We start from the raw sequence: 17,986 nt of genomic DNA on the forward strand, positions 1-17,986 counted from the left end.
CTGATTTGTCTGATTCTGAGCCCATGATGCCTGGGAACTGCAGGGCTGGCAGGAGTTATTAACTCACTGAAAGACAACTCTTAGTTTTTTGAGACAGGGTTTCTCTGTAGTTGTTTTTGTTTTTGTTTGTTTTTTGGAGCTGTCCTAGATCTTGCTTTGTAGACCAGGCTGGCCTGGAACTCACAGAGATCCGCCTGGCTCTGCCTCCCGAGTGCTGGGATTAAAGGCGTGCCCCACCACCACTTGGCAAAAGACAGCTCTTAAAAAAGAGTGTTGGGGCCGGGCGGTGGTGGCGCACGCCTTTAATCCCAGCACTTGGGAGGCAGAGCCAGGCGGATCTCTGTGAGTTCGAGGCCAGCCTGGGCTACCAAGTGAGTTCCAGGAAAGGCGCAAAGCTACATAGAGAAACCCTGTCTCGAGAAAAAAAAAAAAAGAGTGTTGGAGCAGGAGACTTTTGGTTAGTCAGACAGTGAAAATGGAAGGGAACTGCTAGTCAAGACATGGGAACGGCATGGGCAAGGCCTACAGATCTGAAGCCTGAGTATGAAAGACAGACCATAAGAGATGAATGTGGAAATTTTGTTGGTTGCAGAAGCTAATAAGTCTTGAATTACATAAATTTTGCTATTTTCTTGAACTGATTATGTAGGAAACCATTTTTTAAACAAATATGTCAAACATACAAAAAAAATCAACAAAAAACCAGACTTTAATAATACCTTCTTTCTCAAAGGTAGCATGTTATTACCACATTTATGAACCTAACAAATGTTACTATTGTTGTGTCCTGAATACCTTTTTCTTCCTTCCAGATACCAGGCCCCTTTTCACTTGCATTGCCACTGAGATTTATCCTTGTTCATATATGGCTGGAGAGCTGGTTTGGTGGCTAGATCCCATTGTTAATTCAACCTGTTATAGTAAATGTACACACATCCCCCACTTGATTCTATAAAGTGACAATTACTTCGTGACACTTGTTGGTGCCATCTCAATCAGGTGGAAAGGATATACTGTGTGTTCTTCCAGTTGGTTTCAGTTTTGTTTTGAACTTTTTAGGCTTCTCAAAAAGGTTTGTAGTTTTTCTCATACAGCTTTTGCCCACTTCTGTTTTGAATTAGTCTTTTGACTCTTGATTCAAAATTATATTGAAGGAATTATAGAGTGAGACACTGCCTTTAAGTGGCAGCACTGATGGCTGTTTGTGATCCTTTGTACTGTACTATACTGTGCTATTAACATTTAAATTAGAGAGAAAATTTCAGTGACATCCTAAAGCCTTGGACTTCAACAGGTAACAAAGACTGAGAGGGAGACCTAGTTACCCAAGGTGTCACTCACTGGTCCTACTTTCCTGTCCCCTTTCTGGTAACTGTTGAACCATCGTGCTGTCCCATGTAGCTATTTGAATTGACTTTGGGATGTCCCTGTGTGAAAGATAGACAGCAATGGGGGTGGGCATGGAGCTGGGATATGAGATGCCGTCACACCTCCAGGAGCTTCATTCTGTGTAGGTAGTTGATGGGATGCTTTAGCCTCTGGGGATTATGTCTAAAAACAGGCCTGCCCATTCATTATGTATGTAATGTATAGTGAGGAATCAGAATTGAGCTGTTTTTAAGCCTTGTTTGTTTGTTTTTTGCTTTGTGTGTCTGTGTTTGTTTTTGAGACGGGGTCTCTCTACATAGCCCCAGCTGTCCTAGAACTCATTATGTAAACGAGGCTGTCCTTGAACTCACAGAGATCCATCTGCCTCTGCCTCTTGAGTGCTGGAATTAAAGGTGTGCATCATCATGCCTAGCTTTCAGACCCATTTCTTAGAAAAACAATAAAAACAAAAAACCTCTGAGTCAGTGATGTGCATACCTACTTGGGCACTGTGGTGTGTAAGGTATGCAGTGTATGTGTTTTGAATTTCTGGGGCAAGGCATGTCTGGTCTTCCCCTATGCCTCTGGGCTTGTGGGGTGTCTTGTATCTTTTTCCCTTGGGCAGAGAAATGCTGTGCTGTCAGCTAAGATGATGTAAAGTTCAGTAGTGTACATTTTATTGTTTGTATGTGAGGGCATATGAATCCTTCCACTGTAGATGGTCAAAAGGTTTTCATTTATCCACATCATTTTCTTTGTCCTTTATCTATAAGTGTTCGATTTCCAAATGTAATTGTAGCACAAGTATGCAAATAGTAGGCCTTTCGTGTAGCTAGAATCTTCAGTTATTAATTTATGTACTATTTAAGTAGCTATACCATAATTTGCTTAATCATTTTTAAGTGATAAAAGACTTAAAGCTTGTTGGCAGTTTTTTCTTAACAGATCCCACTGGAACAGTCTTTTTTAAATTGCCAATTTATATCTTTAGAAATTCATAAGAATGTATGCTGCTTTTGTTGTGTTTGTACTGCCCTCAGCCTAGTTCACTAAGTGGGATATAATCTCTTAAGTTTTTATTGAGACATGGTCTTACTTTGTAGCCTGGCTGGCTTGGAACTCCTCTGTAGACCAGGCAGGCCTCTGACTCACAGACATATGCCTACCTGCGTCTACCTCCCCAGGTGCTCACATTAAAGGTGTGCGACACCATGCCTGGCTTCCTTAAGTTGTTTTTTTTTTTTTTTTAAAGAAAACAATTGGAGTTTGTGTTTTGAGCTAGAGTCCGCTGTGTAGTCCGCCTCAGTTCATGATAACCCTCCTTCCTCAGCTTCCTGGTGATGGGATTAGAGGGGAATACCATCATACTTGGCTTTATTTTTAAAATATTTAAAAGCTACAGATTAGTCCCTTCTTTTGGGGTCTGCATATATTTCATCATCATTGCAGATAAATACTTTTTTCACAGCTTTTATGGTTGATAAAGTGTATTTTTTTTTTGACCCTGAAAGAGCCAACTTCTTACACCTGCAGCATTCTAGTAGGTTTCTTTTTCCTGAGATTACCAAAAAGCTTGTGAGTTCTGACTGACTTGGTTCCTTAGGATGTTTTCAGAGTCTTTTTTTGGGGGGGGGGGGGATTCCCTTGCCAGAGAGCTACCAGTGGCATCAGCACTAATTGTACTGAGGTTCTTGTCAGTCCCCAAGGACAAGTTAAATTCTGTGTGCAAACTGCATGGGAAATAGGAAAAACCAAACAAATCAGTGGACAGATGCACATTCCTAATCTGCTTAGTTTACATGCATGTCAGACAGATGTATAAAGAGATACATCCAGGTTTAAGGCAGACAACTCAATTTGGCAAACTTCAAGATTCCTTTCTTAGTGCTTCTCCTCTGTGAATACAGCAGCATTGTCTTGCTGCTGGTTTGGGGAAGGTTTTTGCCAGAAGTGTAGACTGGATTCTGGAGTGGGTGTTTCATATCCTTTCTCTTTATGAGACACATGGTTTATTTATGTAACTTCTGAGTCTTGGTTTACAAAAGGGAATACTAACTTATTGTAGATATGGTAAGGAGAGAATATATTAACATTTATGTAAAGTGCCTAGTGTAGCATGTGTTAGGCATGCAGTAAATTAAAGGCCTGTAATAAATTAGCAATAGCCATTGTTAATTCAGATCTGACCCAATTTGTTGGTCAAAGTTCTGAAGAAAAGAAAAACAAGTGTGGATTTGGGATGTTTCTTGCTTAACATATGTTATAGTAAAAGGATCATGGGTTTTAGAATCGAAAGAATTTGAGTTAAAGCATATCACATCCTCACATGTCCTAGAAAAGTGACTTAGAACATGTTGTAATTCATCAGTTTTTTCCCTTTGTGTCTGTCTATGTGTACACATATGAAAACCAGACAGCTGGAAATGTTGGAATTTACTTAATATATAGTAATTATTAATATTAGTATCATATTCCGTAGATACTGGTTAAAGGTAAACAAACTTTACTGTTTGGTTTCATTAAGTGAAGTAAACCAAAAATTTTGAGTTAAAGATTAACTTGTAGAGAAGATCACATTTTAGCAACTCCTGGGATCCTGGGTCCCATGTGACCTGATTGGATAGGAGGGCATTTCTGGACCTACGGATGGATGCTTCAGAGAGCTGAGAGGCTCAGGGGCACTTCTGAACAAGATTGTTGGACAGAAACAGCAGAAACCATCAGGTCGATACCATAGGCCATCCAGAACTGTGGAGCATGTGATATTGTCAAAATAGTTAAGTGTAGGAAAGCTTATTCTTTTGTTCCTATGACTGGTGCTGGAACATAGAACTTTGTGGGAAATTTTTTCCAGATCAGGAAGATAGAAGTGGCCATGTCAGAACCAGAGGATAGGACAAATAGAAAACAACAGGTTTGTGATTCAGCATTGCTTCACAAACAAAAAAAGATGAGATAGGACTTAATCTAAAGTAGTAGTTCAAGGTAAGATGTTGAGGTGGTCAGGGAAAGAATAGCATTCATTATCTTTGCTGTTGAAAATAAATTGAGCCATATATGGTGACTCACACTGATGTCTCAGTACTCAGGAGGCTGAGGCCGGAGGATTGCTGTGAGTTTCGGTCAGTCTGGGCAATGAGTGAGACGTGTTTAAAAAAAAAAAAAAAAAAAAAAAAGAAAAGAAGAAAAAGGGTGATTTCCTAAGACTAAATACAAGTCAACTTTGTAGAAACCATTCCCACTACAAATGGCACTACCTAATGTCATTACATGAGAACCCTGGCCGTAATGGTTAATGGAGTCCTGCAGACCCTAATCACATTCTGGTTCATAGCCCGCCTCCCGCCTCCCAGTTGCTACTCTTGAACCTTTCTTGTTTCTTGCAGTGTTGCTATGCACTTTGTCTGACATCCCTTAAGTATTCTGTTTTAGTCCCTGTTGTATACCATATTGTATGAAATAGAGGTTTCTTACTCCTCAAGTGATAATAGTGTACTCTGAAATTCTGAGAAAGAGAGAACTTTATCAATGGGCCCTGGTAGAAAACAGATGGCACATTCAAACTGGTAACTTGAGGAGCATTTAATTGTACCATTTAGAGTTCATTCAGGAAAAGAGAAGCTTTGTATTTATGAAGATTCTATCTAGTATGAGGAATTTTGATACAAGAATTAAGGATTGTAGCTGGTTGTGGTGGCACACATCTTTGATCCCAGCACTCGGGAGGCAGAGGCAGATGGATCTCTGAGGTCTAGGCCAGCCTGATCTACAAAATTAGTTCTGGGATGGCCAAGGCTATTACACAGAGAAACTCTGTCTTGAAAAACCAAAAAGGAGGAAAAATAGAAAGAAAAAAGAATTAAGGATTGGCCCAACATGGGAAGAACTGGAACTGGAAAAGCCTGGCAGGCATCATAGTAGATATTCTTGGAAGTTTGTCGGGGAGCTTCTGGGAGTCTATATCTTCTGTAGTTGCCTCCAGGTAATATCAGCCTCTCTTTCCTGTCTTCCTAATCTCCCTTGTGCTTCTCTTTGTACACTTTAACCCTGCTGGAAAAGACTGCGAAAAGTAGCACCACCACCATCTCAGCCCCAGCCTGCTCTGCTGAGAATGTGGAAAGGGATGTGGACAGCAGTGCAGAAGGATAATGAAACTGGAAAAGGCATCTTCTGGCCTGGCATTTGTGGGGAGTTGTTAATACCTCCTGAGCTCAAGGGCAAGAAGTAGTTTCTGAGCTCAGAGAAAATGGCTAAATGTTTAGGTTGCCAGATCAGATACCTGACAGAGCCATCCCTGTTTGTAGAAAGTCTTTACCAGCCTCAATTATTGCCTACTCAGGGCCAGGAGAGTAAATCTCTTTCACTGTCTCCAAACTGGGCCAGAAGCCAAGAGGGTGGTAGAGCCTGTCCATTGTCCCTGTGGTGTCCTTCTTAGTTTGTGAAGTCGTTTGTGGGTGGGTGAAGAGTGATCCTGGAGAGCAGATAGTATATCCTCACCTGGAATTTAAGTAGAATTGTTATCTTGAGGACCGAAGGTTTTTTGTTTTGTTTTGGTTTGGTTTGGTTTGATTTTTAAAGGAAGGAATGTATTCTGTTGTTATTCTGGCAATAGAAGGTCATTAGTTAAACCTTCTTAGAAAGATGAGAAGACTTAAAGGAGAAAAGAATGGCTTGGGGAATATGCTCTTAGATGATGACAGGTAACAAAAATTAATACTAGTTTTCTATAAAATGGTGAGGTTACCAGCTTTCCACCAGGCTGGAGAGAGCAGTCCCTGCAGGGATAGTCTGCAGTGTGTAGGCTCAAAGTCTTGGACCTCACTGCTATACCTCTATGGCCTATCTGAAATGTGAAAAGTTAGGAATATGGAGAAAATGAGGAAAGGAAAGGGAAGAAAAGTGTGTTGGTAAATCTTGTCCAGATATGCATGAAAATTCTTCATTGATGACCAACTGACTTTGGAATATATATTTTTCTTTAGTTCATATATATGCACATATATGTTAATATAGGATCATATTGGGATGATCCATATTATTAGCTTTTTTATTTTATTTTATTTTTCCCACTTGGGAGGTTTATTGAGGGGAGGGGAAAGAAGGGGCAGAGAAGGGGGCAGAGGCCAGTCCCTGGGGATGAGAGTGAAGGAAGAGAGAAAAAGAGAGGTATTAGCTTGTTTTATATTATACTGATGATAAGTTGCATATAATATACTTCAGGTTTATGTATTTTCTGTTGCTGGCATTTTGCTTTTCCTAACTGCTTTACATGAAACTCCTACAAAGGATAACTTGGAGCACATTTGGTACTCATACTTCATGTACACCAAGAATGTGTAGGGACTCTTCAGGAGATAATGGCTATCATTTTGTTTTTTTCTTTTACATCTATAAACTCTATTACTATAGGAAAAGAGGGATCATCCACAGTAAAAGAGTGTTCAGTGCAGGACTGGGAACAGGCCTGTAGAGGAATTGTTCCATGTCTTTTTTCTGTAGAGATAGAGTTTGAAGTAACCAGGCAACCCCAGGACAAATTGCTGATGTCTAAAGTGGTCTCTTGGTAGCTCTGATTTAGGAAAAATAGGGAGCAAATGGCATGAGTAGTTAGTTATACATTCAAACCTTCAGAAGCTAGCTTTATTACAGAAGAGTTAACAACATAGAAGGTATCTATAAGGAGATTATCTCCGAAGGCAGCTTTTCATACCTTCAGTTAACTGCTAACTTTAATGTTTTGTTCAATTTATCCCATCTCAGCCACTAAGAACTAAGTTCTAAAACTAGAAGTATGTTAGAAACGAGGGAAGTTTAGATGGTGATGGAATTGTTCTTGACAGTCCTAAAGACTGGAGGAAGTAGAGAACCAGCTGGAACAGCATTGGAGGGGCAGCACTGAAGGGGTGCATGTTATGACCTTGTAAAAAAATCCTTTGCATAATGTAGTATGAGAAATGTGGACTGTGGGGCTACTACACTGGGCTCTCATGAACTTGATGAATTCTGTACCTCAGTTTCCACATCTTTGAAATAAGGGTTCTGATCTTGTGAGGACTGAGTTAGTACATGTAATTGCTGGAACATACTAAACACCTAAATAGACATTCATGGTTGCCTAGCAGACTCATGGGGAGAAATGGTATCTGTTGAAGAGGCATTTGAAAGTGATGAGAAGTGATTTCCTTCAGGTCCTGTTTTTTTTTTTTTTTTTTTTTTTTTTTGGTTTTTCGAGACAGGGCTTCTCTGTGTAGCTTTGCGCCTTTCCTGGAACTCGCTTTGGAGACCAGGCTGGCCTCGAACTCACAGAGATCCGCCTGGCTCTGCCTCCCGAGTGCTGGGATTAAAGGCGTGCGCCACCACTGCCTGGCGATTTTTTTTTTTTTTTTTAAATATGAACATTTAAAAGCATAGTTTTGAGTCATGTGACTATAATCAAACTTAGTCTCATGTCTAGCTATTTTAGTTATATTTTAGAAATGTCAGGCATGGTAGCACATGCCTTTTTAATCCCTGCACTCAGGAGGCAGAAGGATCTCTGTGCTATGAGTTTGAGGCCAGCCTAGTCTTTATATTGAGTTCCAGGACAGCCAGGACTACATAGAGAGACCCTGTCTCAAAACAAAACAAAACAAAACAAAACAAAAATGTCCATATGTTGGGGCTAGAGAGATGACTCAGCAGTTAAGAATGCTTGTTGCTATTCCAAAGGACCTGAGTTGGGGTCTCAGTACCCATCTTTGGTAGCTAACAACTGCCTGTAATTCGAGCTGGCCACCAGGGGCACCCTCACACACAGCATATACTTACACAGACAAACACATAAAATAAATCTTAAAAAAAAAAAAAAAAGGTCACTGGGTGGTGATGGTGCACACCTTAATCTCAGCATTTGGAAGGCAGAGGAAGGCAGATCTCTGAGTTCAAGGGTAACCTGGTCTACAGAATGAATTCCAGGACAACCAGGGCTACACAGAGAAACCCTGTTTTAAGTGTCTTCCAGCTCTGCTTTTAGATTTGATGATACTTTTCTCTCACTCCTTAGCACTATCTCTGAATATGTGAGCTCTAGCTTAGTTCTGTAAGACCTAGTTTTTAAACCATTTCTGTCATCCATGCAGAATGTCTGCTCCCATTTGAATGACATGAAGATTATAGCAAGGAACAACAGTCTCTGCCCTTTAGGAGTTTACATTTTAGGTTGAAAGGAGGGGTAAGACAGTAAACATTTCTTTGCTTTATTTGACTGTACTGCAGCTGTATTGTGAGTGAGGGAACAAAGTAGGGGAGGAAGGAGGAACAAAGGTGAAGGTGTGTAGTAACTGTTTTAAACAGGATGCCCAGGAGGGAGGCCTTGCTAACTGGTAATGCTTGTCCGGAGACTGAAAAGAGGTGAAAAGGATAGACCATGTGGCTAGCAGGAAGCAGGTGGTGTATGTGTGGAAGTGAGCATGGTAAGCAGAGAAGTGTGTTGGTGGCCTGGCCCAGACAGAGCAAGGAGATGGTGATTGTGATTAGTTGCCTATTTTAACTTCCTTTAAGGGGAACTAAGAAACTAGCTTCGTAGACCATTGTGGGAAAAGTGTATTAGGATTAGCTCATGTATATTCATAAACTTTCATAACTTCTTTTTAAAATAGTTTTTAAAGTCCTTTGAAGAAGTTTGACCTTGTCTTACTTGTCTCTGACTCTGAGGAGGAGACAAGCCCAAGCAAAGGTAAAAATCAAATCAATTTAGGAGGCTGGAAAGATGGCTCAGTTGGTAAGAGCATATACTGCTCTTACAGAATACCCAGGTTCCATTCCCAGCACCCACTTCTGTTGACTCAATAACCACCTATAACACTCCAGCTCTAAAGTTTCCAACATCCTTTTCTGGACTCTACAGGCCCCTGCACTCAAGTGCACATACTCATGCACAGATACACATACATCCATATAACTAAAAATAAGTATTAAAAAATCTATTTAAATAAGAGGGTGATACATTAGTAAAAATGCAGAAATGGCAGCTCAGTCAGATAACTGGAAGTCTGGGTCCTGGGTGTATACATAAAGCACACACACATTTTTTCTTTTCTTCTTCTCTTTTTTATTTTCCTTTCTTTCTTTCTTTCTTTCTTTCTTTCTTTCTTTCTTTCTTTCTTTCTTTCTCTCTCTCTCTCTCTCTCTCTCTCTCTCTCTCTCTCTCTCTCTCTCTCCCTCCCTCCCTCCCTCCCTCCCTCCCTCCCTCCCTCCCCTCCCTCCCTTCCTTCCTTCTTGCTTTTTCTCAAGACAGGATTTCTCTGTGTAGTTTTGGTGCCTGTCCTGGATCTTGCTCTGTAGACCATGCTGGCCTCGAACTCACAGACACCCATCTGGCTCTGCCTTCCAAGTGCTGGGATTAAAGGCGTGCGCCACCACCGTCCGGCTTTTTCTTTCTTCCTTCCTTCCTTCCTTCCTTCCTTCCTCCCTCCCTCCCTCCCTCCCTCCCTCCCTCCCTCCCTCCCTCCTTTCTTTCTTTCTTTCTTTCTTTCTTTCTTTCTTTCTTTCTTTCTTTCTTTCTTTCTTTCTTTCTTTCTTTCTCCTTCTTTCTCTTCTTTTAAATTAGGATTCTTTCTTTTCTTTTTTTGAGACAGGGTTACTTTGTGTAGTCCTGGCTGTCCTGGAACTCACTCTGTAAACCAGGCTGGCCTCGAACTCACAGAGCTCCTTCTGCCTCTGGAGTGCTGGGATTAAAGATGTGTGCCACCATGCCTGGCTACATTTCAGGATATTTATTTTTATGTGTGTTTTATAGGAATGATTGATTAATTGATTGGGCTACATTTCAGGATACACGTTTTTATATATGTTTTATATGAATGATTGGTTAATTGATTGGTTTCATATTTATTTTATGTATATGAATGTTTTGCATTTATATATGTCTGTGCACTGTGTGTAGTCTGATACCTTCAGAGGTCAGAAGAGGGCATCAGATCCCCTGCAACAGGAGTTAAGGATGATTGTGAGCCACCATGTTGGTGTTGGGAATCAAACCCAGGTCTTCTCTGCAAGAGCAACAAATGCTGTCTGTGTATATGTGTGCTATACATATGTCTATACCCAAGGAGATCAGAACAGGGTGTCAGATCTCCTGGAACTGGAATTACACATTGTTGTAAGACAGTCACTAAACTCAGGTACTTTTACCTCTGAACCATCTTTCCAGCCTTGAATATTGTTTTCAACTCCTTATTTTTGTTGTTCTCTACCATAGGAATAATAGTAATAACCGAATAGAAAGCCACATGAAAAGTACTGAAACTTTTCAGAAACTTCCAGAAGTTTGAAAGACTAGTAACTGCTATTCTCTGGCCTATATCTAGCACTTAATAACTGGAATTTTTTTTAGAAGCATAAATATTTATTTGTAATAATACCTGGAAATTGAAGCTAGATGGTCAAGAGGGGTACTTTGGACAGTTTTATGTCAAGAAGAGGTCATTTAGATCTGATGTTTATATGGGTGACTACAATATAAGGAATCCATAGTAGTTAAGAGTTGAGTGTCCCAGAAGGTAATCATCATAGGCAGTTGGTAATTACAGTCAACCTGAAGTGATATACATTCGAATCTGAGGACCTCCTGGCTTTGGTCTCGGGATAGTTCTGTTTCTCAGTCAGTGAGTGGAGTAGGCGTGGATAGCCCCTGACAACTGCGTCATTATTATTTGAGTTATCTTACTTTAGTGGTCAGTCTAATGAATGAAAATAAAGAGATGAAAGTGGTGTTTGTCACCCTTCCCCACTGTAACTGTAGATTAAGAAATGTGTTTTTTGTTGCTTGTAATAGCATCCCAATATTTATCCCAGTTGAATATTTACCCAAGTTGAATATTTAAGGCTTGTTTATCTAATAGTGAAATTTTTACAAGATTATGTTGAATGTATTCATATATACCTAGTATTTTCTTTGTTGTATTACAGACACCTTCATTCTTTAGACCATTTCTCTGCTTATTTGCATTATCAGAAATGGCTAAAATAAGGAAAAAGGAGATGAAATTTAAAGCAGTAGGCTTTATCTGGTCATTGGTTTATTTATTTTGTTTGTACCAAGCATATGTATGTCTCATGCTTTTCTTTCTTTTTCTTTTGTAGGAGGGCTGTTGGCCTGCTGCTGTGCTGCTGAACAGTATGCAGTCCTTTCGGGAGCAAAGCAGTTACCACGGAAACCAGCAGAGCTACCCACAGGAGGTACACAGCTCATCCCGTCTAGAAGAGTTCAGCTCTCGTCAGGCCCAGATGTTCCAGAATTTTGGGGGAGCAGGTGGTGGTAGTGGTAGCACTGGCAGCAACAGTAGTGGACGGCGAGGAACAGCAGCTGCTGCTGCAGCGATGGCCAGCGAGACCTCTGGCCATCAAGGCTATCAGGGGTTCAGGAAAGAAGCTGGAGATTTTTACTACATGGCAGGTAACAAAGACCCTGTGGCAGCAGGAACCCCACAGCCTCCTCAGCGAAGGCCTTCTGGTCCTGTGCAGAGCTATGGACCTCCCCAGGGGAGCAGCTTTGGCAATCAGTATGGGAGCGAGGGTCACGTGAGCCAATTTCAAGCACAGCACTCTGCCCTTGGTGGTGTATCTCATTATCAGCAGGATTACACAGGGCCTTTCTCTCCTGGGAGTGCTCAGTATCAACAGCAGGCCTCTAGCCAACAGCAGCAGCAGCAGCAGCAGCAGCAACAGCAACAACAACAGCAGCAGCAGCAGCAGCAGCAGCAGCAGCAGCAACAAGTACAGCAGTTGAGACAACAGCTTTACCAATCCCATCAGCCTCTGCCCCAAGCCAGTGGACAACCAGCTTCTGGCTCATCCCATCTACAACCAATGCAGAGGCCGTCAACTCTACCATCTTCTGCTGGTTATCAGTTAAGAGTGGGTCAGTTTGGCCAACACTACCAGTCTTCTGCGTCCTCCTCTTCCTCCTCCTCCTTTCCTTCACCACAGCGTTTCAGTCAGTCTGGACAAAGCTATGATGGCAGTTACAGTGTGAATGCTGGATCTCAGTATGAAGGGCATAATGTGGGTTCTAACGCACAGGCTTATGGAACACAATCAAATTATAGCTATCAACCTCAGTCTATGAAGAATTTTGAACAGGCAAAGATTCCACCAGGAACCCAGCAGGGGCAGCAGCAGCAGCAACAGCAGCCACAACCTCCTCAACAACAACAGCAGCAGCAGCAGCAGCAACAGCAACAGCAGCAGCAACAACATCCTCCCCAGCATGTGATGCAGTACACCAATGCTGCCACCAAGTTGCCCCTGCAAAGCCAGGTGGGGCAGTACAGCCAGCCTGAGGTTCCTGTAAGGTCCCCTATGCAGTTCCACCAGAACTTCAGCCCTATTTCTAACCCTTCTCCAGCTGCTTCTGTGGTTCAGTCTCCAAGCTGTAGCTCTACTCCATCTCCTCTCATGCAGAGTGGTGAGAATCTCCAGTGTGGGCAAGGCAATGTGCCCATGAGTTCCAGAAACCGAATTTTACAGCTAATGCCCCAACTCAGTCCAACCCCATCAATGATGCCCAGTCCTAATTCTCATGCTGCAGGATTCAAAGGGTTTGGATTAGAAGGCGTGCCAGAAAAGCGCCTGACGGATCCTGGGTTGAGTAGTTTGAGTGCTCTGAGTACTCAAGTGGCCAATCTTCCTAATACTGTCCAGCACATGTTACTTTCTGATGCCTTGACACCTCAGAAGAAGACTTCCAAGAGGCCATCATCATCATCTAAGAAAGCAGATAGCTGTACAAACTCAGAAGGTTCTTCACAGCCTGAAGAACAGCTAAAGTCCCCTATGGCAGAGTCATTGGATGGAGGTTGCTCCAGTAGTTCAGAAGATCAGGGTGAGAGAGTGAGGCAACTAAGTGGCCAGAGCACTAGCTCTGACACCACCTACAAGTGTGGAGCTTCAGAGAAAGCTGGCTCCTCACCAACACAAGGTGCTCAGAATGAGGCCCCTAGGCTCAGTACCAGTCCTGCAGCTAGGGAAGAAGCTGCCTCTCCAGGTGCTAAGGACACGCCACTATCTGAGGGGAACACAAAAGTAAATGAGAAGACAGTTGGGGTGATTGTCTCCCGGGAAGCCATGACAGGTCGGGTAGAAAAATCTGGTGGACAAGATAAAGGATCCCAAGAGGAGGATCCTGCTGCCAGTCAGAGGCCACCTAGCAATAGTGGTATAAAGGAAGCCAGCCACACATCACTTCCACAGCCAGATCCTCCAGGAGGAGGGAGCAAAGGAAATAAGAATAGTGATAATAGTTCTAACCACAATGGAGAGGGGAATGGCCAGAGTAGCCACTCAGCAGTAGGCCCAAGTTTCACAGGCAGGACTGAGCCTAGCAAATCTCCTGGAAGTTTGCGCTACAGTTACAAAGAGAGTTTTGGGTCAGCTGTACCACGAAATGTCAGTGGTTTTCCTCAGTATCCTTCAGGGCAAGAAAAGGGGGATTTTGCCAGCCACGGGGAACGAAAGGGGAGAAATGAGAAGTTCCCAAGTCTCCTACAGGAAGTGCTTCAGGGTTACCACCACCATCCTGACAGAAGGTATCCTAGAAGTGCTCAGGAACATCAAGGGATGACTAGTGGCCTGGAAGGAACTGCAAGGCCCAACATCTTAGTCAGTCAAACCAATGAATTAGCCAGCAGGGGCCTTCTAAACAAGAGCATTGGATCCCTGTTAGAAAATCCCCACTGGGGACCATGGGAAAGGAAGTCAAGCAGCACAGCTCCTGAAATGAAACAGATCAACTTGTCTGACTATCCCATTCCCAGAAAGTTTGAGATAGAACCTCCATCATCAGCCCATGAGCCTGGGGGCTCCCTTTCTGAAAGGAGGTCAGTGATCTGTGATATTTCTCCACTAAGACAGATTGTCAGGGACCCAGGGGCTCACTCACTGGGACACATGGGTGCTGATGCCAGAATTGGGAGGAATGAGCGTCTCAACCCAAGTTTAAGTCAATCAGTCATTCTTCCAGGGGGGTTGGTGTCCATGGAAACAAAGCTGAAATCCCAGAGTGGGCAGATAAAAGAGGAAGACTTTGAACAATCCAAATCTCAAGCTAGTTTCAACAAGAAATCTGGAGACCACTGCCATTCTACTAGCATCAAGCATGAGTCTTATCGTGGCAATGTCAGCCCTGGAGCAGCGGCCCATGATTCCATTTCAGACTATGGCCCACAAGACAGTAGGTCTACACCAATGCGGCGGGTCCCTGGTAGAGTTGGTAGCCGGGAGACTATAAGGGGTCGAACCTCTTCTCAGTACCATGACTTTGCAGAAAAACTGAAGATGTCTCCAGGCAGGAGCAGAGGTCCAGGAGACCCTCATCACATGAACCCACACATGACCTTTTCAGAGAGGGCCAATAGGAGCTCTTTACATGCTCCTTTTTCTCCCAACTCAGAAAGCCTGGCTTCTGCTTACCATACAAACACCAGGGCTCATGCTTATGGGGACCCTAATACTGGTTTGAATTCCCAGCTCCATTATAAGAGACAGATGTACCAACAGCAACAAGAGGAATATAAGGATTGGACCAGCAGTTCTGCTCAGGGAGTGATTGCTGCTGCACAGCATAGGCAAGAAGGACCACGGAAGAGCCCACGGCAGCAGCAGTTTCTTGACAGAGTACGGAGCCCCCTGAAAAATGACAAAGATGGTATGATGTATGGCCCACCAGTAGGGACATACCATGACCCAAGCACTCAGGAAGCTGGGCGCTGTCTCCTGTCTAGTGATGGTCTGCCTACTAAAGGCATGGAATTGAAGCACAGCTCTCAAAAGTTACAAGAGTCATGTTGGGATCTTTCTCGGCAGACTTCTCCAGCCAAAAGCAGTGGTCCTCCAGGAATGTCTAATCAGAAACGGTATGGGCCACCCCATGAGACAGATGGACATATACTAACTGAATCTACACAGTCATCCAAACCTAGTAACGTAATGCTACGGCTTCCAGGTCAAGAGGATCATTCTTCTCAAAATCCTTTAATCATGCGGAGGCGAGTCCGTTCTTTTATCTCCCCTATTCCCAGTAAGAGACAGTCACAAGATGTAAAAAACAGTAACACTGATGATAAAGGGCGCCTCCTTCACCCATCAAAAGAAGGTGCTGATAAGGCATACAATTCCTACACCCATCTTTCTCACAGTCAGGATATCAAGTCTATCCCTAAGAGAGATGCCTCCAAGGACCTTCCAAACCCAGACAATAGAAACTGTCCTGCTGTTACCCTCACGAGCCCTGCTAAGACCAAAATACTGCCCCCACGGAAGGGACGGGGATTGAAATTGGAAGCTATAGTTCAGAAGATCACATCCCCAAATATTAGGAGGAGTGCATCCACAAATAGTGCTGAGGCGGGAGGAGATACAGTCACGCTGGATGATATACTGTCTCTGAAGAGTGGTCCTTCTGAAGGTGGGACTGTGGCTACTCAAGAGGCTGAGATGGAGAAGAGAAAAGGTGAGGTGGGATCTGACCTAGTCAGTGCAACTAGCCAGGAATCGAATACTGAGAAACCTCTTCCAGGGCCCTCTGAAGAGTGGCGTAGCAGTGAGGACGACAAAGTCAAGACAGAGGCACATGCAGAAACAGCTCCTACTGGAAAGGAACCTTCTGGTACTATGACGTCCACAGCTTCACAGAAGCCTGGTGGTAACCAAGGGAGACCAGATGGTTCCCTGGGTGGGGCAGCACCACTAATCTTCCCTGACTCAAAGAATGTAGCTCCAGTGGGCATATTGGTCCCTGAGGCAAACCCCAAGACTGAGGAGAAAGAGAATGAAACAGTCATGATTTCACCCAAACAAGAAAGTTTCCCCCCGAAAGGGTATTTCCCATCAGGAAAGAAAAAGGGGAGACCCATCGGTAGTGTGAATAAGCAAAAGAAACAGCAGCAGCCACCACCTCCACCCCCTCAACCCCCTCAGATACCAGAAGGTTCTGCAGATGGAGAGCCAAAGCCAAAAAAGCAGAGGCAAAGGAGGGAGAGAAGGAAGCCTGGGGCCCAGCCAAGGAAGCGGAAAACCAAACAAGCAGTTCCCATCGTAGAACCTCAAGAACCAGAGATCAAGCTAAAGTATGCTACCCAGCCACTAGATAAAACTGATGCCAAGAACAAGTCTTTTTTCCCCTACATCCATGTAGTAAATAAGTGTGAGCTTGGAGCTGTTTGTACAATCATCAATGCTGAAGAAGAAGAACAGACCAAACTGGTGAGGAGCCGGAAGGGTCAGCCATCTCTGACCCCTCCCCCCAGCAGCACAGAAAGCAAGGTGCTCCCAGCTTCTTCCTTTATGCTGCAGGGACCTGTGGTAACAGAATCTTCTGTTATGGGGCATCTTGTTTGTTGTCTCTGTGGCAAGTGGGCCAGTTACCGGAACATGGGTGACCTCTTTGGACCCTTTTATCCCCAAGATTATGCAGCCACTCTTCCGAAGAATCCACCTCCTAAGAGGTCCACAGAAATGCAGAGCAAGGTCAAGGTTCGGCACAAAAGCGCTTCTAACGGTTCTAAAACAGACACTGAGGAGGAGGAAGAGCAGCAGCAGCAGAAGGAGCAGAGGAGCCTGGCTGCTCATCCTAGGTTCAAGCGGCGCCACCGCTCAGAAGACTGTGGTGGAGGCCCTCGGTCCCTGTCCAGAGGGCTCCCTTGTAAAAAAGCAGCCACTGAGGGCAGCAGTGAAAAGGCTGTTTTGGACACAAAGCCCTCTGTCCCTACCACTTCAGAAGGTGGTCCTGAGCTGGAGTTACAAATCCCTGAACTACCTCTCGACAGCAATGAATTTTGGGTCCATGAGGGTTGTATTCTCTGGGCCAATGGAATCTACCTGGTCTGTGGCAGGCTCTATGGCCTACAGGAAGCGCTGGAAATCGCCAGAGAGATGGTGAGTAGGAGAAACCCCTTATTAGCTTGGGTTCTGATTACTTCACTTTGGCTTTCTTACACCTTAGTCTTCGTTATGTATCACAAGTTCTTTCCTTGACCCAAATGAGAAACAGAAAAGGAAGTGTTTTGAAAAGGTGTAGCTTATATTTTCATCAGTAATGTATCTATAGATTGTAAACTTAAGTTTCTGCCTATTATAGCTTTGAGGAAACAAGGGTCCCTGTTTTACCCCTTCTCAACCTTGATTCCTGCTTGTTAGGGGTCATTCACTGTCAGCAGTTCAGCTTTCATAAGTATGTCACCTAGTTCTGAGGAATATTTTACTTTCATTTATTTGGTTAATTTTTAGAAGTCAGTTTTCAACGAATGGTGCTCACAGATTGCACTATGATTATATCTCCTTTTTTTCTAAAGCATTTCATTACTTTAGGTTTTGTTTAGTTTAATTTGATGTGGTGAGGGGTTTTACTGTGTAACCCAGGCTGACCTTGAACTCACAATCCTCTTGTTTCAGCCTTCCAAGTTCTGGAATTGCAGGTGTGAACCACCATGCAAGGTGTTTGCTCTAGGTTACTAACTCAGTTTCATTTGCTGCTGCTGCTTTTTTTGTTTGTTTTGTTTTGTTTTTCAAGACTGTCTCTGTATAGTCCTGGCTGTCCTGAACTGTGTTGTTCAAGCTGGTCTCAAACTCAGAGATCCACTTG

General features: G+C 43.4%; 1 protein-coding gene across 3 annotated transcripts in view; it reads left to right on the forward strand.

Annotated features, from left to right (window-relative positions):
• The first annotated feature begins 11,491 nt into the window (after nt 1–11,491).
• Tcf20 (transcription factor 20) overlaps nt 11,492–17,986 on the forward strand; it is a 50,803-nt gene continuing 44,308 nt past the window's right edge. For all 3 annotated transcript variants that reach the window (XM_059248065.1, XM_059248066.1, XM_059248067.1), the window contains exon 1: nt 11,492–17,280. In XM_059248065.1, the coding sequence (XP_059104048.1) occupies nt 11,527–17,280 (5,754 nt within the window). In that variant the 5' untranslated portion in view covers nt 11,492–11,526. The remainder of the gene's footprint in view (nt 17,281–17,986) is intronic.

This window comes from Peromyscus eremicus, chromosome 20, assembly GCF_949786415.1.
Source record: "Peromyscus eremicus chromosome 20, PerEre_H2_v1, whole genome shotgun sequence".
Taxonomy (NCBI): domain Eukaryota; kingdom Metazoa; phylum Chordata; class Mammalia; order Rodentia; family Cricetidae; genus Peromyscus; species Peromyscus eremicus.